Genomic DNA, 26,553 nt, shown 5'->3' with positions numbered 1-26,553 from the left:
TTGTTACGAAAGGAGGCTACCGGAAATGATGTTGTTAGGAAGGTCAGAGACAGTTGTATACAAGTGATGAGATGGGAGCCTAGCAACCCCTCAGTCCCATAGCCTTGCGACGTGCCCACTGCTTGGCTGCATGCTGTCAGTGAGGCGCAGGCAGGCTGAACTGAGCCGTCGATGCTACCACTAGTTGAGCGCCGGGCTGCCGCTGCAGACGCACGGAAACGACTGAGGTCGAACTCAGAATCAAACAGTTCGACCGGAGAAGGCATATAATGTCACTGGTAGTAGAGGTAAGCTGTTTATAGCGAATAGGAGAGGAGAAGCTGTAATCAAAGCTATCCTTAGTAAATAGACGTAGATCTAGCTTAAGCCTTACATTTAACAGAGAATATTAAGGCTTAACTTAAGACGACAGTTTTAGACTTTCAGTAGATGCCAATGTCGGGACTAGACAAGTTAAAGAAGTTATGGCGTTTACCATTAGAGTACCTCATATTGGCGGCTGCAAATGCTCTTAAATGGTCCATCTAGCACCTCGAGGCGCTCGAGTGAAGTCTGATTAGAGTTCGCGGGGCTTGTGCGCCTCGGACTGATGGGTCCCCAAGTCTATGCTGCGTATTTGTATTGTACACGACTTTGCTGGGTCAGCTACTAGTTAAGGGACGCAGACGTGCGGAACAGAAGAACGAGTTCACGCCTCTCGGCTACACGACGGAAAGTATGCACGGCCACCCAAGCATGCAGAGCCTAAGCACAATATGTCTACGTCGATCGCCTACTTGACTGTACCCTTGATGCTGTAATTAAGATGGCAATGAAAGATTATCACCCTTGTAGGGTGACGGGTTGTTGCGTGTAATCATGTGATTTGGTACGCAGTATGCATTATACATCCACTCCTGCAACTTACTGGCACACATGTGTAAGGATTCCTGTCGCGTAGACCGTGCGGTGAGAACAAAGCTGATGAGGAAACCGGAAACTGATTGTGACCGCTACTATACTGCGTGGAATGCTTTGCGAGGTGTCCCACACAATTACGTCCGACCACTTTCACCCCACACGTCTCAAGTAGTTCAGTGAGGGGTATCTCAAACTACCCCACGACAATTCCAGCAAGTCGCATGTGGGGTCACTCCATCACCATATCCGCGCCCAGCAACGACAGCGACTCGCACAATCGGAGAACTTATGGGCCCGGCAAAGATGCGACGTCGGATGTGGGCCTTTGACGGAACGTCTCTGTATCCATTGTTGCAGCGGCACTTGTTACCCCACAAATCCCATTTCCTACTCCCAGGACTCACTGGAAACAGAATTAGTACACAGTCTTCTCTTGCGTGAACATTTCGTCTCTCGCGTTGCCGTTTCTCGAATCCAAAACACAGACTCTGTTGAGTCAATAACTTTGTGCATATTGTATCTCCAGATCCACGAGCAACACCAGGCCAAATCCCCCATTCGACCCGTCCCCAAAAGCAACAATGTCCAAACCCGTAGCCATCGTGACAGGCGCCGGCTCAGGCATCGGAGAAGCAACAGCAACCCACCTGCACTCCTTAGGCTACAAAGTCGTCATCGCCGACCTAAATCCTACCTCAGGCCAACGCGTCGCCTCGGCCCTAGGCAAAGATGCCCTCTTCCACCAAACAGATGTATCATCCTACAAATCGCAAGCGCAGCTCTTCAAACGCGCGTATGAATGGGGCGGCAACCGCCTCGATTTCTGCCATGCCAATGCTGGAATCGACGATCGACAGAATATTCATGAAAGCATGGACAAGGAAGAGGTGGATGAGGAGGGACTGGTTAAGAGGTTGAATACAAAGACTATAGATGTGAATCTTGAGGCTGTGATACAGGGCCTTTGGCTGTTCAAGTATTATGTGAGGAGGAGTAAGGAGGCGGGTGGGGGGAAAGGATATTTTGTTGCCACGAGTAGTGCGGCGGGGTTGTAGTAAGCATTTATTCTTTCTGTTTCGCAAATGTTTGTTCAAGGGCAAAGAACGGACGATACGTAGTCATAGAGCTGGGCTAACGAGAAGAAACATAGCTTCATGCCACAATGCCCCCAGTACACAGCCAGCAAATACGGCGTCGTAGGCTTCGTCCGGGCTTCTGCCCCAAACTTCATCAACGAAAATATCACCGTCAATGCCATTTGTCCGGCCTTCATCCCGACAAACCTCTGTCCCCCAGAAGTAGCGGCGCGCTGGCCAAAAGAGCACATTACCCCGTTGTCGACTGTGCTCAAGGCTATTGACGCTTTTTTGAAGGACGATAAGTTGACGGGCCAGGCGGTAGAGTTATCCCAAGAAAACATCTATTTCAGACAGCCTGTTGATTATGTGAATGAAAGTCAGCGGTGGGTTGGCCTCGAAAGCGACAAGATCTGGAACGAAGGGTACAAGGAGCCACCAAAGAGGAATGGGTATTAAAACAACGTCATGATTTCGTTAATAGATATGGAAAATGATATTATGGAAACCACTCTTCGTAATCCAAAAGTAAGAAAAGAAAATCAATTCTTCTCGAATTTAAAAATCCAACCCTTTTTCTTCTGCCATCCTGCTTTCCTCCCGCATGATACTGGTATGCTTCTCGCTTCGGGGCCGGATATCGCATTTGAACGGCTGAGGCACGCTGAAGAAGCCTGGCTCCATATTCGCATTGACGGGAACTTGACTGCCGTCTTTGCCTTTTTTCGGCGATAGATTAAAACCCCAGAGGACGCGGGATACATTAATGAAGAGAGAGCGTTCAGCAACGTGAACACCAGGGCACGCGCGTCTGCCCGCTCCATAAGAGAAGTGGTCGCGTTCAGAGGGGTCGGCGGTGTTCATGTAGTGTGCTGCGGACGCGGTGTGGTTGAGGTAGCGAGAAGGATCGAAAGCGCTTGGGTTAGACCATAGATCGGGATTGTAGTGTATAGCCCTGTTTGAAACAGTTGCAATCAGTTTCCGTAGTAGTAACACAAGAAGAAGGAGAGACAACTCAAATGTAGTTGGAAAGGGGAAAAATGAACTTACCACCAGTTCAACACGACAACACTTCCCTTCGGGATAAACATGCCTTCATACCAGTCATCCTCACTAGTTGCATGCGGCATCCCGAACTTATTCACAGGCCTCCATCTCATCACCTCCTTTATCACGCTCCGTACATATGGTAGATTGGCTTCGTCTTCCCACTGCGGCAGCCTCTCACTACCAACCACGCGATCTAGCTCCTCCTGCGCGCGCCTCTGCACCTCAGGGAACAACACCATACAAAGCATAAAGTTATTCAGCGTCGTCCCCGTGGTTTCGGAGCCTGCTTCGATAAGGCCGCCGCAAGTATACGCCGCAGCGAGATCATCGATACCCGCTTTGGCGGGATCATTAAGGTAGAAAGTCTTTGTGAAGCAGTCCTTTGCTATGCCGGCGTCGGTCTCCTTCTTGAGCCTGTTCCACAGGTCAACGTAGACAGCGCTATCTTGTTCGAAGACGCGCTGGCCGTAGGATCGCCAGTTTCCCATGAGCGCCTGCGGGACCCATGTCAGGGACGGGAAAGACTCGATGGCCCATGCGCCGGGCGAAGTCATCTCGGTGAAGCGGTCGAGTACGCTGTAGATGCGCTTGATGAGGGGATCGTCCCAGCTGGGGATCCGGTACCCGTATGTTACGCGCATGATGACGCTGGCCGAGTAGCGGCGGTTGATATCCATGAAATCGTTGGGGTCTTGCAGTAGTTCTTTAAGTAGAACTTTGCTTTCAAAGTCTTGTATTACCTGGTAGTTTGTGCTGGTGGATAGGTTGAGTAGGGCGTGGCTGTGCTTGCGGACACTGCGCCAGCGCGGGCCGTAGGGCATGAAGAGTTGACGGCGGCCTGCGGATGCGACATCCTGGGCTAGAGGGGAGGGAGGGCGCGACGAGTAGATGCCGGATTTTCGGTCCATGAGGTCTTTGACTACTTTGGGTGACGATAACCAGATGTAATCTGTGCCTCCAATTTTGGTGTAGTAGATGTCGCCATACTGCGCGCGCCATGCATTGACTGTGTGGCGTATGGCATCGTTGTCTGCGAGATCGAGGAGGGATCCGATAAAGGGGAGACCTTTGGGTCCTGGAGGGAGATGGCGGCGTCGTGGGTCCTATTGTTCTCGCTGCTTAAGTTTTCGTAGTCAAGTATGTGACGTGAGGGTGTTTGTACCTTGATGGAATTTGGGACGATAATGAAGTATATAGCTAAAAGGACGAGGATGGGTACAGCAATGACCAAGGTGACTTTCAGATATAAGGGACTTGCCCAAACACTTCCAAAAACACCCAAAATAGCCATGACAGAAGATAGTATTAATGATTTTGACTATTTCAAACCGAAAGAATGACTTGTTTATTCAACGCCAAACACAGCCTATTCATATTCTTTTCTCGGTCATTCGGCTTCACCGGAGCCACTTGTTGCCCCTCTGAGTGAATCGCGATGTTGCATCGATCCGCGCGTGGGGTAGATGTGTATGATTCCCATTCCCCTGGATTTTCCCCGCATTGCCCCAGCCCCACAAAGTCGCGGCAGGGACGCAGGGTTCCTCTAATCTGACCCATTGTGTATACTATACGACAATTATGCAATTGCACGAGCGGCTGCTTATGAAATTCTCTGAACAGATTTATTCAAAAGTCCTTGTGGGCTTTCCCATATGGTTCGTTTAGATATCCAGTGAAACACTGATTCAACAACATCAAACTACCTGTTCTCCCTACCTAACGATCCTGGCTCCAACTCCGTGTTGATAAAATATCAACAACATCAGCAACAAAAAAAATGACACTTGAGCACTCCTCCTCAGGCCGGACATACATCCTCCATGCCAACGGCCAAAAGTCCCACTACGTCCTCAATGACTTCACTGACCCCTGGAAGCCCCACGAAACAATTCTTATCCAACACGGATTCGGCCGCCACTCAGCATTCTGGTACCACTGGATCCCAGCGCTATCCCGCCACTACCGGGTTGTAAGACGAGATCTGCGAGGACACGGGTACTCTAGTTATCCCGGGCAAAAACAAACCGTCTCATCAACTGAAAACGGAATTGTTGAGAATGATAAAAAAGAAGAAAAGGACTACGTATATAATGTCGACACGATCATCGGGGAGATAATAGATACGCTAGATCAACTTGGATTGCAAAAAGTGCATTTTCTGGGAGAATCAACGTCGGGAATATTGGGTGAGATACTTGCTGCAAGGCATCCAGAGCGGTTGCTCAGTTTGACTGTATGCTCGTCGCCCACGCATTTGCCGCCGCCTGCGCTGCAGATGTTTGCTTTCGGCCACAAAGATTGGCCTACTGCGTGTCGACAGCTAGGGGCGCGCGGGTGGACTGAAGCGCTGGCGCGGGTACCGGGCACGATTCCCATTTCAGATAGTGAGTATTTGCCATGGTATCTGGGGCAAGTGGAGGTTAGCGATGGTGAAGGGTTGGCGCAGTATGCGGAGTTTTTGTCTACGCTGGATGCGAGGCCGTGGTTAGAGAGGATTAAGGTATCGACACTGATATTGAGTCCAACACACAGTGCGGCTATCAAGGTTGAGGATATGAAGGCTCTCAGAGACACGATTCCGGGAAGTCAGTTGGTACCGATATCCGAACCTGGGCATGAGATTTATGTGACAGCAGCGGAAGAGTGTCAGCAAGCGTTTCTGGGCTTCTTGGAAGGGTTGAAGAAGAAGAATCACATTGCTAAGCTAAGTTAACATGGTTTTTTATTACTAATTGACTATCTCATAATACAATAAGCACGTCCAAGACAAGCTAAAGAAGAACTTTTCCAGTCCTTTCATAATCAAAGTCGCCCACCTTTGCAATCAACGCCGATTATGCAACCGTGAGTGGGTCTTTTTCGCCATCTCCAATGCGCCGCCATAAGAAAGAAAAAAAAATATGATACACAATGCAGACAAATAATTACACGAGCCATGAAAGAATATAGACAATGTCACATCTTGAGGCTCAAGCATGTCGGGATTCTTGTTCTCGTCGTTCATTCATGTCGAGGGCGATCTTCTTGCTGAACTCGTAGCAACTGATCATGATGGCACAGGCCGGGGCGATTTTCAGACAACGAGCAGCCCAGCCCTTGAACAGGCCAGGCATGCCTTGTTCGCGATAGATGTGCATCAGGAAGCGTGGTATTGACTTGTCCTCTGGGCGTGCTCTGGCGGCATCGCGCACGCTGTCTCCCATATGGCGCACGACTTGCTGCCGGGTCTTTCCAACGTCAAAGGGCGTTGTGACAAAGGCGGCAACTGCTCCTGAGGTAGCACCTGCGACAAAGCTATCCACCAGGGTATCGCGGTGATTTTCCTGGCTTCTTGATCGGCTTCTTCTTCGTACTCTTTCTTCGCCTCGGCCCATGCGGAACTCGAACCCGTCGTCTCTTGCAGCTCTCCTTCCTCTTTGGTCTGTTAAAGTATTCCTTGTAGTCTCATAGCCCCACCAATAAATGGCAGAAAAGGGCACGTCGCGCCAAAGGGTCAAAGTGAGTCCTCTCCAGAGGCTGAAGACACCTTGGCTGGCGACCATGTTCCTGAGGCCGTCCAATGTCTCACGGAAGTGTCCAGCAGCGGTTGCCGGATGGTTTGCGGCCTGCATTCTTGTTCGAAACATTTCAATGGGACTGACGGCGATGGCGGCCAGGACGCGGGCAGTGGCTCCAGCGACGAGGGGTATATAGGGATCGGCTATGTTCTGGCGCAATGGTGATGCACTGGCTGTGCGTAGCCAATCGTATCCGGCAAAGTAGATGACGTTTGCTGGAACAGTCATGACCAGAGTCGGAGACAGTCCCCGCCAGAGTGTGCGGGGCCCCTCGTTCTGCGCAATCTTGCGCAGGCCGTCCCATGTGCTGTTGATGGTTCTCCGTTCCACCTCTTCTACGGCGCAGTGTAAATCAGCGGGGTTGATGGGTGCCATTGTAGGTCCGGCTACACAGAAAGGTGCTTTGTTGTTGACCCAAAAGACTTCTCGACAACATGCCGATATGCCGAGGTTGGGAGGTAGATCGCGAAACTGTGTTAGTGATGGGCCAGTGGCTCCGCTGGGTCGTGAGAAGGCAGCGCTCGGGGTGGCCTCTTGTGATTGTAATCGCACACGGACGACATCGAGGGGTGTTACTGGCAGGGTTAGAGGGAATGCTTGCGAGAGGAGTACCCGAATGTGCAGGCGGGCAAAGAGGACATACCTAGCAACGAAGTGAGCAGACTGCCGGAGACAGCAGACAGCATCTTCTGGCCCAGCGAGACTTCAGTGGCCGGGTTGGCGTCGGCCTCGTGGGCTCGCGCTGTGGCCGCAGCCATTGTGGTGGTGGTGGTAGTGGTGAAGGTGGCGGGTTGATGTTGAGTATGGAAATTGATAAGCAAGTAGTTATTGACCGAATGGAAAGGTAGGCGAGTGGCGGAGTGCGTGCTTGTCCCGGCAGAGGGGACGTGTTAGCCGGAAGCCGCACAGTTGGAGGATTGGAGATGCCAGGAGCAGGCGAGGGGCGTGGAGGGCATCGTCTCGTGCAGTGATGGCGGCCTACGAGTGGTGACGATGGCGAGGGGACGCTTTGACGCAACAAAAGTGAATTATCGGACCTGCAGGCTTTTGGCGCGTCATGGCCGAGCCCCGCGCTCGCCCGCTCATTGGTCCGCAGGCCGAACCGGCGCAGGAGACAGGCCGAAAGGGCGTGGAGCTTATCAGATGCAGATGGCCGGCCTACCATGGTGCACACTAACCATCGGGTGGCGCCCGTCAGTGTATCGTCGACGTCTGCGAACGCCCTTTGCCCATCAAACGCCCTTGCACGGCTGTGTGCCCGGACTACTTCATTTGATCCGTGCCGTGCTTGAAATACAGGTTCTTGGTACCCTCGTGCTGCTAGGTTCCTCACATACTACACACTACATTTGTATGTACTCAACCCCTTGCGTACATCCTGTACTGCCATTGTACACACCCGCCCGCCGTATCCACCGTAACTGCAAGTCCCGTGACCACGTGCGACTTCGGATATCCCGTATCTAACCGCTACCCACCACGCCCCGGCGGCCAACAAAGTACACCATGGATCCTAACAACGTACCCACAAACACCGAGGCCGAGTTGGAGTCCTTCCGTCGGAAATGGAGAGAAGAGGTCACCGCCCGCTCAAAGGCCCAGGCGCCTGCTGCATCATCGAGCAAGCCCCGTCCAACCAAGGCCAACCCAACACAGGCTCAGTCTCACGCCCACTCACACGCTCGTAAATTAAGTCTAGAGGGCGGCGACGAGGTTCAATCTTACATATACCACAATCTCGACGACAAGCAGCATGGCCGGAGACTGGATGAAACACCCGCTCAGACCGCTGCCGCTCTTGCAAAAGGCAAAGAACCTACCTCTGCTCTGGAGCATTATGAGAAGGCTGTAGAAAAGGAGAGCCAGGGCAATCTGGGGGAAAGTGTAGACTTGTATAGAAAGGCTTTCAAGGTGGGTTGCATTTTTATTGTTGTGTTTCAACTTCTCAGCTGACTCTCTGCAGCTCGACTCTAGAGTACAGGATGTATACAAAGCAAAACATTATCCACCATCCTACTTCAAGAAACTTCAAGTACAACATATACCTGCTGCTTCATCTTCATCGACAGCCCCAGCACCGGTGTCGAAACCACAGGACCCAAATCCCTCCAATGCCTCGGTCACGGTACCAAACACCGCCCACCACTCCCTTCATGGCCTTTCCTCTTCTTTGCAGACCTTAATCAGCGGATACTCGCAAACCTCTATTCTTGGCGAGCCTCCGCCAACAGATCTCAGCCCCACACCACCATGTCCCATCGCCAGCATTCCCGAGGAAATAGTCGTCGAGATTCTCGAGCAGCTCGCCGTGCAGGATCTCGCCTCATTTGTCCGCCTATCCCAAGTATGCAAACGCCTCGCCTACTTGGTACTGACCGAAGACCGAGTCTGGAAACGTCTAGCCCTGGGTGATGAGTACGGCTTTGGGGGCATGCACTACACCTATACCTGTGGCATTGACGGCAAACCGCTCGAAGACGAAGAGGGCATCATCCTGGGCACCTCCAACCTCAATCTCTCAGACTCAGACGATACGGAACAGTTCACTCCAGACCCAGACCCTTCTCCCGCAGCACTAACCCAGCTCCTGGTTCCCTCACCATACCCCAGCTACCGCACGCTGTTCCGCCAGCGACCCCGCATCCGTTTCAACGGGTGCTACATCAGTACAGTCAACTACGCGCGCCCCGGCCAGGCCCAACCGACAACCTCAACCTGGAACTCGCCCATCCACATTGTCACCTACTTCCGCTACCTACGTTTCCTCCGCGACGGAACCTGCATCTCGCTGCTGACCACCTCGGAACCTCCAGACGTAGTACCTTATCTGTACATTGAGCACCTGCACAAAAACCATCATAATCTCCCCACCGCCCCCATGAAAGACGCCGTCCTTGGCCGTTGGCGCCTCAGTGGCCCGGAAATCCCCTTGACGCCCGGCGAAGAGGCTCTGGACGTGGAGACTGAAAAGGAAGGAACTTTGCATATTGAGACGCCTGGCGCAACACCCAAATACATATATAGAATGGCCCTCACCGTCGGCAGTGCCGGCAAGAACGCAAAGATCAACAGACTTGTCTGGCAGGGTTACTGGAGCTACAACCGCTTGACGGACGATTGGGCAGAGTTTGGCTTGAAGAACGATCGCGCCTATTATTTCAGTAGAGTCAAGAGCTATGGCATGAGCTGGGATGAAAGGGGTATCAAGCCCTATTAGTACACACACTGACTGCCTCTTATTGCACGGCACTGCATTGCATAGAATAGACAAAGAGCATAAGAACACCAGCGGGCATCTCTTGCTAGGATAAGCTCTTGGATGGATTTCATCATGTAGATTTTGTCATCTTGTCGTCGTCGTCGTCTTTGGGCATTATTCATAGACAGCCGGGCTTCACAAATCGCACACCTTTCAGCATTCCTCTATCATGGTATACATTGTCTCTCTGTCCCCTTCAACCATTTACCGTCGGGGCATGCCACGGCCACGGCCTCGACCACCCCCACCGAGTGCCCTTTGTGCCGCACCGGGCGGAAGTGGCTTGTTGGGTGCTTGTGGTTGCTGTGATTCTTGGTTCTCTGTACACAAGTTAGTGTCCACTTCTTCATCACTCAATTCTCCAATATCTTACTAATTGTCTCGTCAACGCTCAGAATCAAACAGGCTGCTTCCGTCGCTGCCTGCAGAGCGTTGATCTTGACCAGGCTCGGCTCCCACACAAACCTTTCCATGTTGTTCGCTATGCTCTCAGTAGTAAAGTCGACACCGGCCCAGATGTTGCCCTTCTTGTGCTCCACACGTAGTCGGTTGAGAATATCCGTCGCATCCACGCCGGCATTGTCGCACAGTTGTCGGGGAATAACCTCCAGAGCCTTTGCGAATGCCTTGATAATCGGTTGCTGCTTGTGGGGAATGTTGCTGTCGGCATAGTTGTGGAGGTAGGAAGAAATCTCCATCTCGACTGCGCCTCCTCCAGCAACAATGTTGCGGTTCTTGATCGCACGCTTGACAATCATGATGGCGTCGTGCAAACTTCTCTCCACCTCGGCGATGAACTGTTCTGCGCCACCACGGAGCACCAGTGTGCAAGTCTTGGCCTCAGGGCAGCCTTCAAAGAAGTTGAAGCGCTCGCCACCAATCTGTCGCTCTTCAAACAGCTCGCAGCTTCCGAGGTGCTTGCTCTGGATGTCGGAGCAGGTCGACTGGACGCTGGCGCCTGTTGCTCGGCATACGCGGTCAAGGTCGTCAGCCGATACTCGTCCAGCACAGAAGATGTCGCGGTCCGCAAAGTACTGTGTTGCCAAATCGCCAATGGGCAGCTTGCTCAGAACCACCTTGGCGCCTGTCTTGTAAAGTGCCTCCATCTTGTTGTAGATAATTTGCCATTCCGCATCCACAATTGCCTGGTATTCCGAGACCTGTTCCACCCGTACCTCTGCATTGTCCTTTTCGCTCTTCAGCTCGAGTTCGACGTTCAGGCATACGATCTTGGGTTGCGTGAATTTCTTGGGTTGCTGCTCGAAACCGGCGTACGAGAAGGTCTTCTTGAATGCGACACCGTTGACAAAGAGGGAGTCCTGGAGAGCACCACCAGTAATCTTCTTGATTCCAATGAGCTTCTCGTTTAGCTCCTCCTGGTCGAGCGAGAGCACGGCATCCACAACCATCTTTGTGAAGAAGTCTGCGTTCCTGTGGATGAGCTTGCTGCTCATGGCGGTAGCAGCAAGCTTCTGGAGTGTATCCCGTTGGTTGCCCTCGGCTGTGTCCACGGCGATCTCCATGATTTTGTTGACAGCGAGATGTGACGCTCTCCGCAGGCCCTTCATGATGATCTGGCTGCTGACTCCCTGCTCAACAAAGTCCTTGATCTCCTTCAGAATCTCTCCTGCCAACACAACGACTGATGTGGTACCATCGCCAACTTCGGCGTCTTGCGATCGTGCGATGTCGGTGAGGATGCGGGCAGCGGGGTGAACGATGTCGAGGAGCTGTATACTGTTAGGTCAGGCTCTAGCAACGGGCTTACATTGCTTGTCTACCTTCATGACTGTGGCACCATCGTTGGTGATTGTTTGCCGGCCATTCTCGTCAACCATGAGCAGGTCACCACCATAGGGACCCAACGTGCCCTTGATTGTTGCCTGTACAGCAAGACAAGCATTGATGTTTGAAATGACCTGCCCCCGACCCTGCGATTGATCGGTGCCTGCAATTGTTAGCGACACATGTATGAAAAGTTCACAAGCACCCACCCTCCCGCAGCACCACAATAGTGGGTGTCTGGCCGCCAAAAGACATGTTGACGGAAGCGAAAAACACAAAAACTCAAAGGGGAGTCGTCGAAGGCTTTGCAAGGGGAACAAAGCTGGCGGTATGGTGTGAGGGGTACGGTCAAGCTATGCGCACCTGTATCTTGTTCCCCGCAGACGCGTCCCATGAATTTTCCCAGGGCACGTCTCTTTTTGCCAAGACAGCCGGACCGTGCGTGGCCTGGCTTCCACTGCCTACCTCCAGCCTTCTACTGCCCTTCCATGCATTGTACCACAATTACGCCGTCACCTGTCTCCAAGGCCCCCGCTACCGTGTTGCGTCGTCGTTACAGTGTACGCACTCTTGCTGCCCTGATCCATAGTGACATTCTCAACGGCCCCTCGTGACCTCGTGACCGCTATTTCGATTGATGAGTGCGATCTGAACTGCCTTTGTCTCCCCTGCTCCTGGGAGCATTGTTTGTGAGCATCAGTAGTACCAACATGCCATCCAAGACATTTGCCAAAAAGGTCTGGTCATGTTGTAGATGCACTTTTTAGTCGTACTAACGCGGTGTACAGATGGCGCCTACACCGACATCCACAGACGATATCCGCCTACGGTGTATGGCACGTCCTTCAAAAGAGTCTGTAGAAAAGCAATTATCCATACCAGAGACCATTTCGCCTTTGGACAACTACCCTCCATTGCTTCGCATTCCATCCGAAATCCGGAGAGAGATTTTCAGATATGTCTTGCCATCGTCAAACAAACGTTTCATCTTGTACACCGATTGCGACTCGAGGTCCATCAGCCGGAAATGGAATAAGATCTGCCGTCCCCATCCCGACCCACACCTGACTCTCGACATCTTACGAACAAACCGACTTATCTACCACGAATGCCTCTCAGTACTCTATTCCGAGAACCAATTCCATTTTTATGCATTCAACTATCTGCCTGTTTTGGACTTTATACGCCATCTGAGTCCCGAGGCAAAGAACCAGGTGCGCAACGTGCGACTCACACCTTTGACGGATAAGCAAGATGACCCACCAGCATCACACGACGTCTTCTGTACTGTCATACACGATTCATTACCCGGGCTCAGCCAACTTCAAGCCGATCCGGTAGTTTTCTTCTAGGAGATTGGCTTCTGTTCGTTCTTCAGGCCACACTTCTTCTTCTCTTCTTTTATCCGAGTATATAGACGGGCAGATGCGCATCAGTGTTGGATACACATGCAGCGCATCTACGAACTTGCCCACGAATTGATCTTCACATGGCGATCATCTTCGCCTTCGCAAATGTGTGCGTCATTTACCACATCTCATGCCCAATGGCCTCGAATTTTCCGATGTTCAATGGCTGCATATTAGGAAACATGGCTTATGATTTGTAATGGTGCAGCTATGAGGGTATTTTGGCATAACAGCTAGTAATATTTTGTTTTAGTCATCGCTTTCATGACGCTGTGGCAGGCAATTCGGTTCGTTGAATACCTGTAGTAGCGGGCTGATAGCAAAGTACTTGCGCCACTATCAACCCTATCTTCTGATTCACATTCATCATCAACCAACCTCAGGAGTTATGTGACGATCCGATTGAGGTACTAAGTTCTAATATCCTGTAGCTACGCATGCCGCATGCGTCTCAACTTTGGAGCCTTTATTATTGATTCAGAACAATCGGTGTTCGACACCGCTTCGGAGTACTCGACCTGCATATCTTATTCCGACGCCAGTCCCAGACCGTGAGCACGTATTGGCTTTCCATGCTGACATACCGGTTACATCGACGTCACCCCGCTTCTTGAGTACGGGAACAAATTACTCTTTTGGTGCTAAGCTCAGCCAGTGCACTGGCTATCTTGCAGAGAGCATGATTGCAAGTTCCGACAAAGCTCACTGGAGGAACTTACTCAATGCAACAATATTGGGAAGATTTGTAATATGCTAGTTGATAGTATTTAGAGAACTCTTCTTCCCGATGAAAGCTTTTCATATCACAACTTCGAAAACACTAGACGAACTCGCTTTAATATGGCCACAAGATCCGAAACTGCATCTGTGACTGCAGCTGCGACCGCGGATAACTTGTCTGAGATAGAGCTCGAGCCAAGTTCACGATGGAATGAAGTGTCCGGAAACGAACATTTGCTGCCACAAGCTGATGGTGGTAAGGACGCTTGGCTGTTCTTAGCAGCGGCATTCGCAATCGAAATTATGGTCTGGGGTAAGTTCTTTTCAAGATAAGGATGACACCGTCTTTCTTGCACTGGTAGCCATAGCTTGAGAGGACATTTAAATAACATTAGCTAGGCTTTCCCTGGTCATATGGCATCTTTCAAGAATACTACAGCACATCTGAAAACTTCTCTGGTGCTTCCGGTATCCCGGCTGTCGGCACTTCCGCAATGGGTATCCTTTATCTGTCTCTGCCCTTCACCTTTGGATCCTTGATACGGTGGCCACAATACAAAAGAACAATAATGGTTTGTGGACTATTACTCATGTGCATCGCACTCGGATTAAGCTCATTGTGCAACACCGTACCGCAACTTATTGTGACCCAAGGCATCCTTTACGGCATCGGCGGAGCAGTGGCATACAGCCCCACTATAACCTTTCTCGATGAATGGTTCGTAAGAAGGAAAGGTCTGGCGTTCGGTATAATGTGGTCCGGTACAGGATTGGGAGGCGTGGTTGTTCCTCTGTTGTTACAATGGCTCCTAAACAGTTACGGCTTTCGGACCGCGCTACGCGTATGGGCGATTGCGCTCTTTACAATTACCCTTCCCTTGACATACTTCCTCAAACCACGTCTCCCTGTTCCTGCGAACAGCCGCGCAAAGATCACCCTAACATTCTTGTCAAGCAAAGCCTTCTGGATTCTTGAATCTGGCAACGTCATGCAAGCTCTCGGCTTCTTCGTACCTTCCATCTACTTACCGACTTATACCAAGGCTCTAGGATTCGACAATACCATGTCTACAGTACCTGTCATTCTTATCAATATCGCTGCTGTTATCGGCTCAATCACTATGGGAACAATTGTGGACCGCACGCATGTCACAACCGCTATTCTCATCTCTACTATCGGTGCCGTCCTATCTATCTTCCTGATTTGGGGGTTCAGCACTTCATTGCCGCCTTTGCTCATCTTCTGCTTCATGTATGGACTGTTTGCGGGGAGTTTCGCCAATACTTGGCCAGGAATCATGAGGACAGTGCAGCAAAATACTGGACAAATGGAAAGCTCCATGGTGTTTTCATTCCTATCTTTGGGGCGAGGTATCGGGAACATGGCCAGCGGTCCGGTTAGTGAGGCGTTGATGAAAGCAGGCAACGTTGGTGGGTTTGGCCTGTATGGGACACAGTATGGAGGTCTGATCATCTGGACTGGGGTCAGTGCTGCGCTCGGAGGCATTAGCATCATTGGGCGAAGGATTGGGTGGTTATGAAAAGCGGCATGCATGTTCAAATAACTGACTCCATGTTGTGGCAGCGAGTTAAATTTATGGCCGCATGGTTTTTATAGTGAAGTTGTCTTGACTTTATGTTTTTATTCATTAGTAGTGTCTACAAATTGATACATAACCTGTTGCCAAAATCATTGAAGGTACCATTTCTAAGTTATGGAGCGACACCAGATGTTGCGGCCTTTTGGAACATGCGATGAAAGCCCGAGGGTTGACAATACTAGCAAAAAGGCGGCCAAGGAAGCGAATTGTCAGAGTCGTGAACATAGACCAAGGTTGTGCGAATCACCGAACAGGATTGGTATAGTAACATTTGCGAATATACGAACACTTACAGCGCACATGATGTTGTCTGACAACATGGGTGGACTAACAACATACCCTTATTAGAAATCGCCGTCTGGTCATCCATGACTTCTAATTTATCGGAAAGATAGCTTTACAACATCCTTTTGACTGTTTACTGGCCACAATAGGCATGGTTCAATACTACACGCGATATCTGTTGTGTATGAACGGGCTGGATGAAGAGTGTAGATTTCTACGCGTGTGGGGCTCACTGTGGGTCCTTCACGTACCAGGGGACATATCTGGTCTTCCGTATGACCCTGGAAAATGCGCGTGAAAGGGTGAAAAGGCTTTTCTAAACTTACTCACCGCAAAACAAGCTTTCTCGGCGTTACTGACAGAACGTCACTACCAAGGATCGTGATCAGTCTGGGGTCAAATTTCAAGGACCCTATATTGGCTTTCTTCATCGCGTGGATATGGATAAGGACGGAATGATATATTAAGCGTTTCCAGCGACAGAGTCGCTGGTGGCTGAAAGCCAAAGGAACGGTCTCGTCATAGTTCCTGTTTTCAGACCAGTAGTAGTAAGAAAGAGATGGTCCGTTCACCATGACACGAGATGGGAAAGCAACCCTGAAATATTCGCGGGACATGGCCACGAATGCTCTCGACTGTAATCAAGCTGCCTGGCATGATCATACACGTTATACAGAAGCATTACACCTAACAAACATATTCTTAGGACTGGTTGGCTTCGATTGCCATACCGTTTCCTGTTAATCGAGGCACGCCAGGGCATAATGTACGGGAGTAGTAGTAGCTTGCGCGGTACCTGTGCCGGAAACTAGTTTTAGCTCAATACATGTCAGCTACGTGGGGAGATCTCCGCACCGGCAGGTACCGGCAAATATTACCTTACGTGAGGCTACTGGGAGCACAAGAGTTTGTGCATCAAGGCCGAGAATAAACGAATGCTTATTCTACTTGCCATGGGAGGGTATGGGAAGCATGACATAAAGGAGCATTCCATTGTCCTCCGAGAAAGTCACCACACCGCAACTTCTCCAACCATCTAATCATCGAATTCCAACCAAGTTCAATACTATCATTCCCTCAACCCAAACCATCAACATGAAGTTCACTGCGGTCGCTCTCTTTGCAGGCCTTGCCTCTGCCCAGCAAGTCGTCACCCTCTTCGATGCTGTTTACAGCGTGGTCGAAGACGCGAGATCGTACCAAATCGACATCGACCTACCCACCGTCGTCAACTGCGCTGCCGAGGAATGGGCCATCGGCGACCGATTCACCTGCTCTGACGCGTCCTGGGCTCTGCAGATTAACGACGAGTATGGCGTTTCTATCAGGATCGATCACATCGTAGACGGGTAAGATACTCCCCTCTCAGCCCAACCTTCACAGCTTGCTTTGTTTACTGACTCTCGTCTTTTTTCAAGTGTAACATACTGCGCTGATGCTGCGATTGAGTTCACCGGAGCCATTCCTGTTTATCAAATCCAGGCTTCCAACATCACTGTTACTCTCGAGCCAGTCTACTAAGGGAATTTCTTCTCCAGGGAAGAAAATTTAGATGAAGATGCGGTTTGAATGCACAAAATAACACATCGATAGAGCATAGCCAATGGACCATGAAATGTGCATTGTGTACAAAATAACATGAATGAAGAATTTACATGAAACATGACATCGACTCCTTTTGTTTGTCATGACTAAGATCATAGTGAATTCTGCCTTGGAATCAAGCCGACATATACTTATGTATGATGAAGTTGCTTTACATCCTAAATACAACACAGGACAGACTGTCTCATCATTCCATCAGCTGAGCAAATCCGGTTGATCATTACCGGTATTGCATGCTGGATTGGTCAAGCACCATCGATGTGGTGTTTCCTGGTCAGAGTGGTGCTATGGTGAAAAATCTTTAAGAAATATCCTGGATGCATGTCCGCTCATGCCTAGGATAACCAAAATATGTTGCTGTTGAATTTATGGTAGCCAGAATCTGCAAACAAAAGTGTACGAACAGCGAGAGTAATGGAGCTGCGTGGCAAATGACCTGACGGACCCAAGTATGAAGTCTTCCCCATCCTCATTCTCATATCCCTTTCAAGCCTTTCGTTTACGGAGCCCTTCTCTTCTCGGCCCCCGGTCAGTGCTTGGTTTTTGCACCCGATCACTTTCGCCGGGCGTAGTTTTCCGGCTCGCTTTGGCTGTGGTGCTACTACCTGGGCGACGGCCAGTGGCGAGTGTTTGGACTACAGCATCTATCCGTTTTGTCCGCCCCATTTGCGTCCCCGTCTCTATTCTTAACAGGGTTGGGAACTGCTCGCTCTTGTTCATGCTCTCCCAAACTGTTTTAGCAGCTGGTACCTTTGCGAGCGCAATCTTGAAATCCTCAGGTACTACAATTGTGGCTGGGCCTGCGTATGCGCGGTCCCATCTCCCGTCGGCCTTTGCAGCATCGACCGTAGCCAGCCCTGCAGGTCGCATGCGGCCCTCTTCGATAAGGCGCGCTACCGTGCCTACATTCTTCTTGGACCAGATACTCTTTGCGCGACGAGGTGTATAGCGAATCTTCCACCAAGTATCGTCAATGGAGTTTGCACGGCCATCGATCCAGCCATAGCATAGCGCAACCTCGACGGCTTCAGCTGCGGTAATAGAGGGTATGCCAGAGCTCTTTTTCGCGAGTTTTACGAAAATGCCTGGAGCGTTTGTATGCTCGCGGTCGAGAAATGCTTCGAAGTCAGCTGGTGTAGCGAAGGCCTGTGTAGGGAATTTAGAGTCTTGAGATTGAGTGGCCATGGCTGTGAGCGGGTGCGCGTAGATGTGGAGGTGCACCAAGGGAGCACATGCAAGCCGTCGTTGTTTGCAGGTCAAGGCTATTGGAGGAATTACGAAGTTCACTCTTTTTGGTAGCAGAAACATGCACAACTTTGTGTCGGAAAACCTAATGGGTAATGAGTGCGGAGACATTCATTGTGTTAAAGGAGGCTAAGGTTGCGGTGGAAGAGCGTGTCGGGCGCCCTACTATCACGTGAGGCCGTCAAGAGCCCCCGATAGATAGCCACAGTTTGGAGAGAGACACCACTGTCTCAGTTTCCACCAACTCTAATACGTCAATCTCACGATAAAAAATATAAAAGTCTGCTCCTTTCCTCTTTGTAAGAATTAGATCGGATGTGACCAACACCATGTAGTTTAGGCGAGTATCTCTGTTGAACCAAGAATGAGGTTCCCAAATACCTCATTCAAGATATACAACGATGCAACACACTGTCACTAGTTTTATTTTATTTTTGCAAGTCGTCATGGCTTGCAAAACAGGGCTGGAAAACTTGTTCACCTTCCGTGTGGATTGCTCACACTTTTGCCGAAGACACGATATTCACTCCTGGGTACTTGGGCACACAAAGGCGAGGAATGGAGTTCGGCCCACAAAAACGAAGGAGAGACATGGGTGTCGTGAAGCTGCCATGCCCGTCCATGGAAGGTTGGATCGAGGCACACGCATGACCAAAGATAGATTCAGCTCTATTTCGAAGAGCAAGTACCTAAACGCCGGTCGCTATGCAAGTGGTCTGTTTGAGATGTCCCAGGAGGTTGACCATGTCAGACAATGAAGTCTTTTTCGTCTTTCCTGGGCCCCAAACCTTTCTTTACACCATCTTTCAATACATCCCAGTTCACACCATCCAATCTCCGTCCACGAGTAGCTACATCAGAAGCGACATCTGCGAGCTTGCCTGTAGCGATTCTGCGCATCATCACGAAATCTTGGGCGTTTGGAAATGTCCGCCCCCTGCCCTCGGTGAGAAATTTCTCAATGAGCTCCTCTTCTTCCTCACTAAAAGGTAGGCTAACCAGCTCATAGGCCTTAGCATCTCGCGTGTACACATCGTGTTCTGAACGATCTGCCCACGCATTGTGGTCCAGCGTCTCCTCGATAAGGATCTCGAGAAGTGGCTTCTGCTCGAATTCGGGTCTGTTGTGGATCCAATCGTACATATCGGTGACATTACGACCAGCAAGATACTTTGCGAATTCGACTCGTGTCTTTTCATCCTCTAGCGGTGGCTTAACACAGTTGTAATATGCAAGTGCCAGTACGTCGTCTTTGGGACCACCTCCCATACCCAGACTGCTCAACTTGTCTCCCCCAGTTAGCAGAGTGTGCATAATCTCGTCTGGAAATGTCGGTATTATGCTCGGATGCGTCAAGTGCCCAACCGCAGTTGAGAACTGAAGGTGATCGAGAAACCACAGCCCTTCAACAAATGTCCAGAACCTTTTCTCGAGATGCACGTCCTTAGCGAATGCCTCCGAAAGTTCTGTTGTGTCATGATGTTGTGGCGATAGGTCTTTGAGCAGATAGAAGACGAGGCAATGTTTGTTGTGTAATGTTGTCTCGGCGGAGATGATGCGCTGATGGAGATCCTGGAGTTGTTGCGGGGATTTGGGCGGATACAGCTTGCTTCCTATATCACCTGGTCAGTGTTTACTCAGGGTAAGTTTGTGTAGAGCCTTACCTTTGATCTGGAGGAGGACTAGCAACCGCTCAAAGTATGTGCGACCACCAAGGGCAGTTCGATATGACTGAATTTCTTGTACGAGGCCCTCATTGTAGTTAAGGCCACGATAGACTGCGTCAAAATCTTCAATGTCAAGCATTTCTGCGATGGGCTACAGTCCGGGCTGGTTTGCTTCGCGCCGGGGTTGGTGGTGGACGTGTTGTCGTCGGCGCACCCAAGATGCAGGGCACGCGTTGTCACGTGAAGGCTGCCTTGGCGTCCAGAGCACAAATACACAGCAGTCAGTGCACACCACTGTATTTTCAGACATCATCTATTCTGGCCATGGAATCATTCCATCACTTGGCACAAAAAACAATCGTAGCACGATATGATACGCAACTTTCAAATCGACACATGCAATGAACGTCGAAGATAGACCGCGACATCGCCAGCGACTGCGAATCGCATGTGATTCCTGTCGAGAGCGTAAAAGAAAATGTGATGGAGGACGACCTTGCAATATGTGCCTTGGTTATGGGTACGACTGCTCCTATCGTTCAACACCCCGCAGCCGGCAATCACAAAGACGCGCAGTCCGGCCCCAGAGCATAGTGGTACAGGAAGCAAGCCCAACACCTGCTGCAGGGACTTCGTCACTACACTTAGATGATCACCAGCCGGCCCAGCCAGTCCAGCCGACCCAGCGACTTCAGCAGCAAGTTTCAGAGAATCATGACCCGCAAGAATTAGGCAATGGCCACCAGCATTCACCCGCATACCTGCGATCCGTCGAAAGCAACTCTGGAGCGGCTTTTGCACGCCTGCTTACGGTGGCACTCGAATCATCTGATCAGAGTGCTTCTCCAATGCGAATGCTCGCATGGAACTTGTTTCTTGGAGAAAGACAAGCAGCGATACCGGTACAGCAGGAGGCTCTCACAGACATTCTATCAGAACCAGAGATGCGACATCTAGCTAGCATCTATTTTGAAAAGTTTCATCCATGTTATAGCTTCATTGACAAGGATATGCTGCTCCAGAGTATATCCGACAATTGGAATCAGCAAAAAACACACGATGCCTTAGAAGCTCTTCTGAGTGGTGTCGGTGCCCTCGCACTTCTGTTTTCGAATACTCAAGACGTGGAAACTGAATCGAGACTCGCTTCACTTGCTAAACGTCTGCTGGACCCATCATGTGCTGATCCTCCATCACTATATAGTGCTACTGCGTGGGTGCTTCGCACTGCATACTTACGGGTTACAGCAAAGCCAGAAGAGGCATGGTTAGCAAGCTGCAGCGCTCTCCACATCATTGATGCTGCAGGGCTGATCCACTGTACCAGCCGGAGTAGTGCCTTCATCACATCTCAAGACCCAGTCAGTATCCATCTTCGGAAAAGGGTGATTGGCGTAGCACAACACCTGAACATATGGATGTCATATGACCTAGGTCGGAGTCGTGTGTCTCTGCCTAACTTTGACAATACCCCGCTGACTCCGCAAGCCGGGGAATACACAGTGGAATTGCTGGATCTCCTGCCATACTCACAGGACCTGGACCCGACTAACGAACTAAGTGTGGACCGGCTTGTTAAAGCATTGGTGAACGTCTTGGAGCGAACACATAGCGAACCACCATCTGTACTTGCACAGTGCAACTTGATGCTGTGCATTCATCGTAGACTTCATGCCTCGAAGCTCGAGATATCTGAGAACCTCATGGCCAAGGTCCTCGGTTTGATTCAAAAAAGTATACAGGCTGTTCGATCCAACATTGCAGCACACCTTCCCTGGCACCACGTAGCCAACATACCGTTTCAGACAGTTTGCACACTCCTCGTTATCGATACTGCACAGTCTTTTACACTTTTGTCTGAGGCCCTGGCTTGTGTCATCGCCGTGAATGAAGCGTACCCAACTGAGGCGACACGAGAAGCTGCTGTTGCTGCATGTACGCTGCTCCGGCTGCACCGAAGGCGAAGGGAAGCAGAGATCAAGAAGCACTCTGACATGTTGGGCCTATACCCTTCTGTGGATTTTTTCTTGCAGGAGAATCATGGTGATCCTCTGAGCAGCGACTCTCTGCAGGAATTTTCTTGGTTCAATGAGTTTTTAGCTAATTCGGATCTAGCATCAGGTCTTGATCCGTTCATGTAAGCACTATAGCAATCGTGAACTAGTAAAGTACGGTTCAGAGATTCTATATCACATTTTCTAATCTTAGCGGACCGATTCACGGTTAGTTGTACGTTCAACAGTGAGAATTATGCTCATTCGATCCGCGGCGGAAAGAGTCGTTGTGCGGTTCCCTCCGAATATCCTCCATATCCGCAATACCCGCTTTGCCTTACGATCCACAAACATGAAATGCAACATGTAGGGGAGAATGTGCACGGATATCACTGTAATATTTCTACAAGCTTAACATACACACTCTTCTATCAGAAAGTCCTAGCTCCCTTGTGGAATTTACAATGTTCTCTGAATGCATGCCCCATCGGTATCTACTCCACTTGCAGTCCTACCGCAGTTAACACCTGATTGGGAATTTTGCCAATATCACGTATCAATACATCACCCAATAGACTATATGAGATCTCTGTGAAACTGAAGAGAGGTTGTTTGATCAAAAGAAGGTCGCGGAACAAGATACACAAAGTGCGGATATTGCGGGCAATGCGGAACCAGTGATGAGAAAACCGTAGTTTTGTTCTCACTCTTACCTGAACATCGCTTTACATACATAGTTTAGGAGAATAAAGAGATTACAAAACCGCCCTGCCTCGTCTGTTATCACAATCCAAACAAAAAAAAACAATAGCTTCACTTCTCGATCAAGGACGACCACTACTCAGCAGAGATGCATCAACACCCTAGCACTACACCCTGCGACCCCAACGAGGTTTGTCACGCCCGCAACGAGAACAAGCCAGAAACGGAACAAGAGATTTCGGGTGGTGCACAGAGTCCGAATCATGGAGTCACATTCGACTCGCCGCACGATGACCAGAACCCACAGGACTGGGCGCCATGGAAAAAGTTACGTACCCGCACCTAACCAACCTTTGGTCAAAAGACCAGAGTGTAAGGAGATAGAACATAAGCTCCGCTCAAAGACATCGAAATACTTCAGCTAACATGAGCGTCGACTGAACAGACTCGTCATCTCTACCACCGCATGCACGGGAACCTTGATCGCAAGTTTCAACAGCGCAATCTACAACGCAGCTGTTGCGCCCAGCAGCACCGAGTTCAACGTGGCAAACAGAGTCGCAGTACTGGGTACCAGCCTCTTTGTGCTAGGCTTCGCATCTGGCCCCGTGATATGGGCTCCAGGGTCTGAAATGCTTGGGCGCCGTTGGCCACTTGTGTTTGGCGTCTTCGGATCCTGCGTATTTACGTTTGGAAGCGGTATGGCGGAGAATGTGCAGACACTCATCGTGTGCCGGTTCTTTGCGGGCTTGTTTGGCGCAAGCCCTCTGTGCGTTGTTCCTGCTGTGCTGGCAGATTTGTACAACAGCACGTTTCGCGGTGTGGCGATATCGCTGTATGCGCTGACGGTGTTTGGGGGTCCGTTTCTTGCACCCATCGTTAGCGATTTCATCGCTGCAAGTCACTTGGGGTGGCGTTGGACGCTATATCTTCCTGCGATTTTAGGGCTTGCTAATTCCTTGTTCCTGTTGCTATTGTTCCGGGAGACTTTTGCCCCATTGGTACTGGTGCAGAAGGCGCAGCTGCTGCGGCGGCAGACTGGTGACCGAAACATTTATGCTGAACAAGAGAGACTAAAGCTAGATGTCCACGCTGTGGTGAAAAAATACCTTATTCGACCGCTTCGCATGCTAGCGACGGAGCCCATTATCCTCTTGGTATCCATGTATATGTCGTTCATATATGGATTAGTTTATGCACTTCTAGGGGCATATCCATATGTATTTCAGCATGTCCATGGCATGCCGGCCGGAGTACGGACTTTGCCATTTCTCGGACTACTCCTGGGTGTGATTTTAGCTCTTCTCTTTATCCTTGGCCAACACAGGCCGTATTGTCGCAAGCTAGAGGCAAACAATGGGAAGACAATACCAGAATGGCGGCTTGGACCTGCTATCTTGGGAGCTGTTGTGTTCACGGTTGGTCTATTCTGGTAAGTCTTATGCGTAACCATTAACATTTTTTTTAAAAAAAAAAAAGACTGATGGTTCTGCTCCAGGTTTGCTTGGACAGGCTTCACTAATGCTATCCATTGGATGGCGCCAACTGCAGCCGGGGTATTTATTGGGTTTGGAGTGCTCTGCATCTTTTTGCCTTGCTTCAACTATCTCGTTGATGCTTTTCTGCCTCTGTAAGTAATGTTTAGTCCTTGAGTGCGCCTTTGCCAATCACGTTGACTGATATGTCAACTCAAACCAGAGCAGCTTCCGCAGTTGCAGCCAACATTATGCTCCGTTCAGCAGTTGCAGCTGGTTTCCCTTTATTCTCTACTCAGATGTTTGGAAATCTCGGGATCCAGTGGGCAGGGATGCTCCTCGCCTGTCTCGCCACGATCATGATACCAATCCCAATAGTTTTCCGAGCATATGGACCGGCCTTGAGAGCAAAGAGCAAGATCCTGGTGGAAGCCGCTAGTGAAGTGATGGTATGAAAACCAAAAGGCTAAAGGAAGTGTGTATCCGATGAGCGGATGATATGTTAGTTACGACGTAAAGGGGAAAATAATATTAAAAGGCTTAATGTGGTGAGGGGAATGCAAAGGTTCGATAGCGAAGAATATGCATACAACGATGAAATACGACGTCGAATCAATGCGCAGGAAGATTGCAAAACTAGTTGCGATCGATCGAATGAGCACAATATTCGACATTGCATGGTGTTGCAGGATTTTGAATCCGCTATCCGATTTTCGTCCGTCAGTAATGGGCAGCCCAGACTCATAAACAAAGCAAATATTTGCTCACCGTCTACGCGGAGCATTTGGAGGCCAGACCCCAGTACAGAGCGGTCAGATGTGCATGACGTAATGGCATGGATTGATGTGAGCCCCGCATGTGTCATCTGCTGGGAGAGGTGTATAATCCTTACAAGACGTTGGTTGCAACAATTAGACGCTTTCATAAAAGTCGCAAAGCAGATGGCATGATATGGACGAGGAGGGGAGCGTGGGGATTCGCGACATTCCGGAGGGTTGGCAAAGGAATTCGGATGTCCGTAATTGCCGGTCCCGAAAGACGAGGGTATCATAGGCCATACTATGTACATAGTAGTACATACATGTGCGAAGAGAGGTCGAAGACTGGGCATCGACTGCCACGGAGACTTGGAGGTCAGACAATGTCCGGAATGTTGACAAAGTAGGTAAAGTCGATATGCGGGTATTTGAGGTGGAGTCTGGCACCACCTCACATCACATATTGCACATGTCGCATCGAGCGATCGGTGGCCGTCTGCACTACCAGCACTAACCAACACGGCGAGCACTAGGCAGAAGAATGCAGGCCCATTCGTTCTGTTGTGATGAGTCAAAGCCAAGCTGCAGGGCTGAGTGGCTGGGTGGATGGGTGGATGGGTGGATGGGGTAGATGGGGTGGCTGCTCACACTTGGTGTCTTATGTTAGTAATGCGTGTGCCGACCAAAGCATGCAACCGTCAACAGCGCAGACAAGATGGCCAAAAGCCGGAACCCCAGCTCTAGTGCAAACCTACTACCAGAACAAGTCTGGGTTGTGTGCATAAGCCATGGACTACGGATGGTAGAAACCGATGACAGTTACATCTGGGTACAAGTTGGCCAAGTTACATGACGGTGAGCTTCAGCGTATATCAGGGCGGAAGCGGGCGGATGGCGACAGAGTAGACGAGCATCGAAGCCAGCGCGTATGTACAATGCCTGTCGCCTGTCGCCTGTCGCCTGACCGCGCCTTGCCAAGTGCGAGCAAAGCTTCTGAGGAATACTGGTATAGGCGTGGCCCACGTGATGCTGATCCATGCCAGCGCCAATGGTTTCTTGAACGCCTGAGGCTCGGACAAAGCCTGGAGTTAGTAGGTGGTGATTTGAAATTTGCACACCACCACGGGTACTAAGAGAAAAAATTTTAGTAGCCATGATCTCACAGGTGGTCCAGGCGGATACAAACGTATTAGCTTCCGATGTATCCTGCACGGGCCGAGCATCACGATACTGCACATGTCTATGAACATAGTAGACGAATATCCGATGCAAAGAATGCCAGGGCAAAGAGCGGATGATCGATACGGATGGTGAGAGGGATCCAAGCCCACCCAAGTGGCTGGACTGCCCTTCTGACCTGTTGGTCGCAGCCACGCCATGGCATGATGCAGCGAGTGCTGGTGCGGCAAAGGATAACGCTGCGTCCTGGAACTCGCCATATGGGTGTCTGGCAGGGCAAAGACTC

General features: G+C 50.3%; 13 protein-coding genes across 13 annotated transcripts; 8 read left to right on the top strand and 5 right to left on the bottom strand.

Annotated features, from left to right (window-relative positions):
- Positions 1 to 1,481: 1,481 nt before the first annotated feature.
- Positions 1,482 to 2,435, top strand: COCVIDRAFT_38715 (hypothetical protein; the record flags this gene model as incomplete). Its single annotated transcript, XM_014700030.1, has 2 exons — positions 1,482 to 1,954; positions 2,051 to 2,435. The coding sequence occupies 2 exons, from the start codon at positions 1,482 to 1,484 to the stop codon at positions 2,433 to 2,435; spliced, it is 858 nt and encodes a 285-aa protein (XP_014555516.1).
- Positions 2,436 to 2,534: 99 nt separating this feature from the next.
- Positions 2,535 to 4,317, bottom strand: COCVIDRAFT_16919 (hypothetical protein; the record flags this gene model as incomplete). Its single annotated transcript, XM_014700000.1, has 3 exons — positions 2,535 to 2,931; positions 3,027 to 4,129; positions 4,189 to 4,317. 3 exons carry the CDS (start codon positions 4,315 to 4,317, stop codon positions 2,535 to 2,537), a joined length of 1,629 nt encoding a protein of 542 aa, XP_014555486.1.
- Positions 4,318 to 4,803: 486 nt separating this feature from the next.
- On the top strand, positions 4,804 to 5,739 carry COCVIDRAFT_102098 (hypothetical protein; the record flags this gene model as incomplete). Its single annotated transcript, XM_014700029.1, has 2 exons — positions 4,804 to 5,052; positions 5,104 to 5,739. The coding sequence occupies 2 exons, from the start codon at positions 4,804 to 4,806 to the stop codon at positions 5,737 to 5,739; spliced, it is 885 nt and encodes a 294-aa protein (XP_014555515.1).
- A 256-nt stretch (positions 5,740 to 5,995) lies between these two features.
- On the bottom strand, positions 5,996 to 7,341 carry COCVIDRAFT_102169 (hypothetical protein; the record flags this gene model as incomplete). Its single annotated transcript, XM_014700028.1, has 2 exons — positions 5,996 to 7,158; positions 7,227 to 7,341. 2 exons carry the CDS (start codon positions 7,339 to 7,341, stop codon positions 5,996 to 5,998), a joined length of 1,278 nt encoding a protein of 425 aa, XP_014555514.1.
- Positions 7,342 to 8,089: 748 nt separating this feature from the next.
- COCVIDRAFT_102188 (hypothetical protein) lies at positions 8,090 to 9,800 on the top strand (the record flags this gene model as incomplete). Its single annotated transcript, XM_014700027.1, has 2 exons — positions 8,090 to 8,494; positions 8,547 to 9,800. 2 exons carry the CDS (start codon positions 8,090 to 8,092, stop codon positions 9,798 to 9,800), a joined length of 1,659 nt encoding a protein of 552 aa, XP_014555513.1.
- A 246-nt stretch (positions 9,801 to 10,046) lies between these two features.
- On the bottom strand, positions 10,047 to 11,882 carry COCVIDRAFT_27565 (hypothetical protein; the record flags this gene model as incomplete). The annotated part of the gene is made up of 4 exons (XM_014700026.1): positions 10,047 to 10,162; positions 10,216 to 11,572; positions 11,624 to 11,790; positions 11,837 to 11,882. The coding sequence occupies 4 exons, from the start codon at positions 11,880 to 11,882 to the stop codon at positions 10,047 to 10,049; spliced, it is 1,686 nt and encodes a 561-aa protein (XP_014555512.1).
- A 533-nt stretch (positions 11,883 to 12,415) lies between these two features.
- Positions 12,416 to 12,979, top strand: COCVIDRAFT_102220 (hypothetical protein; the record flags this gene model as incomplete). The annotated part of the gene is made up of 1 exon (XM_014700025.1): positions 12,416 to 12,979. One exon carries the CDS (start codon positions 12,416 to 12,418, stop codon positions 12,977 to 12,979), a length of 564 nt encoding a protein of 187 aa, XP_014555511.1.
- An 897-nt stretch (positions 12,980 to 13,876) lies between these two features.
- Positions 13,877 to 15,297, top strand: COCVIDRAFT_27563 (hypothetical protein; the record flags this gene model as incomplete). Its single annotated transcript, XM_014700024.1, has 2 exons — positions 13,877 to 14,069; positions 14,156 to 15,297. The coding sequence occupies 2 exons, from the start codon at positions 13,877 to 13,879 to the stop codon at positions 15,295 to 15,297; spliced, it is 1,335 nt and encodes a 444-aa protein (XP_014555510.1).
- Positions 15,298 to 16,737: 1,440 nt separating this feature from the next.
- COCVIDRAFT_102140 (hypothetical protein) lies at positions 16,738 to 17,163 on the top strand (the record flags this gene model as incomplete). Its single annotated transcript, XM_014700023.1, has 2 exons — positions 16,738 to 16,991; positions 17,061 to 17,163. 2 exons carry the CDS (start codon positions 16,738 to 16,740, stop codon positions 17,161 to 17,163), a joined length of 357 nt encoding a protein of 118 aa, XP_014555509.1.
- A 570-nt stretch (positions 17,164 to 17,733) lies between these two features.
- On the bottom strand, positions 17,734 to 18,432 carry COCVIDRAFT_27561 (hypothetical protein; the record flags this gene model as incomplete). Its single annotated transcript, XM_014700022.1, has 1 exon — positions 17,734 to 18,432. One exon carries the CDS (start codon positions 18,430 to 18,432, stop codon positions 17,734 to 17,736), a length of 699 nt encoding a protein of 232 aa, XP_014555508.1.
- An 807-nt stretch (positions 18,433 to 19,239) lies between these two features.
- On the bottom strand, positions 19,240 to 20,298 carry COCVIDRAFT_102246 (hypothetical protein; the record flags this gene model as incomplete). The annotated part of the gene is made up of 2 exons (XM_014700021.1): positions 19,240 to 20,105; positions 20,157 to 20,298. 2 exons carry the CDS (start codon positions 20,296 to 20,298, stop codon positions 19,240 to 19,242), a joined length of 1,008 nt encoding a protein of 335 aa, XP_014555507.1.
- A 262-nt stretch (positions 20,299 to 20,560) lies between these two features.
- On the top strand, positions 20,561 to 22,300 carry COCVIDRAFT_102147 (hypothetical protein; the record flags this gene model as incomplete). Its single annotated transcript, XM_014700020.1, has 1 exon — positions 20,561 to 22,300. One exon carries the CDS (start codon positions 20,561 to 20,563, stop codon positions 22,298 to 22,300), a length of 1,740 nt encoding a protein of 579 aa, XP_014555506.1.
- A 703-nt stretch (positions 22,301 to 23,003) lies between these two features.
- On the top strand, positions 23,004 to 24,785 carry COCVIDRAFT_38703 (hypothetical protein; the record flags this gene model as incomplete). The annotated part of the gene is made up of 4 exons (XM_014700019.1): positions 23,004 to 23,182; positions 23,301 to 24,287; positions 24,354 to 24,485; positions 24,554 to 24,785. 4 exons carry the CDS (start codon positions 23,004 to 23,006, stop codon positions 24,783 to 24,785), a joined length of 1,530 nt encoding a protein of 509 aa, XP_014555505.1.
- Positions 24,786 to 26,553: the final 1,768 nt, after the last annotated feature.

This window comes from Bipolaris victoriae, assembly GCF_000527765.1.
Source record: "Bipolaris victoriae FI3 unplaced genomic scaffold scaffold_54, whole genome shotgun sequence".
NCBI classification, from domain to species: Eukaryota; Fungi; Ascomycota; class Dothideomycetes; order Pleosporales; family Pleosporaceae; genus Bipolaris; species Bipolaris victoriae.
Note: the sequence above shows the minus strand (reverse complement) of the source record. Positions and strands in the feature narration are given on the sequence as shown.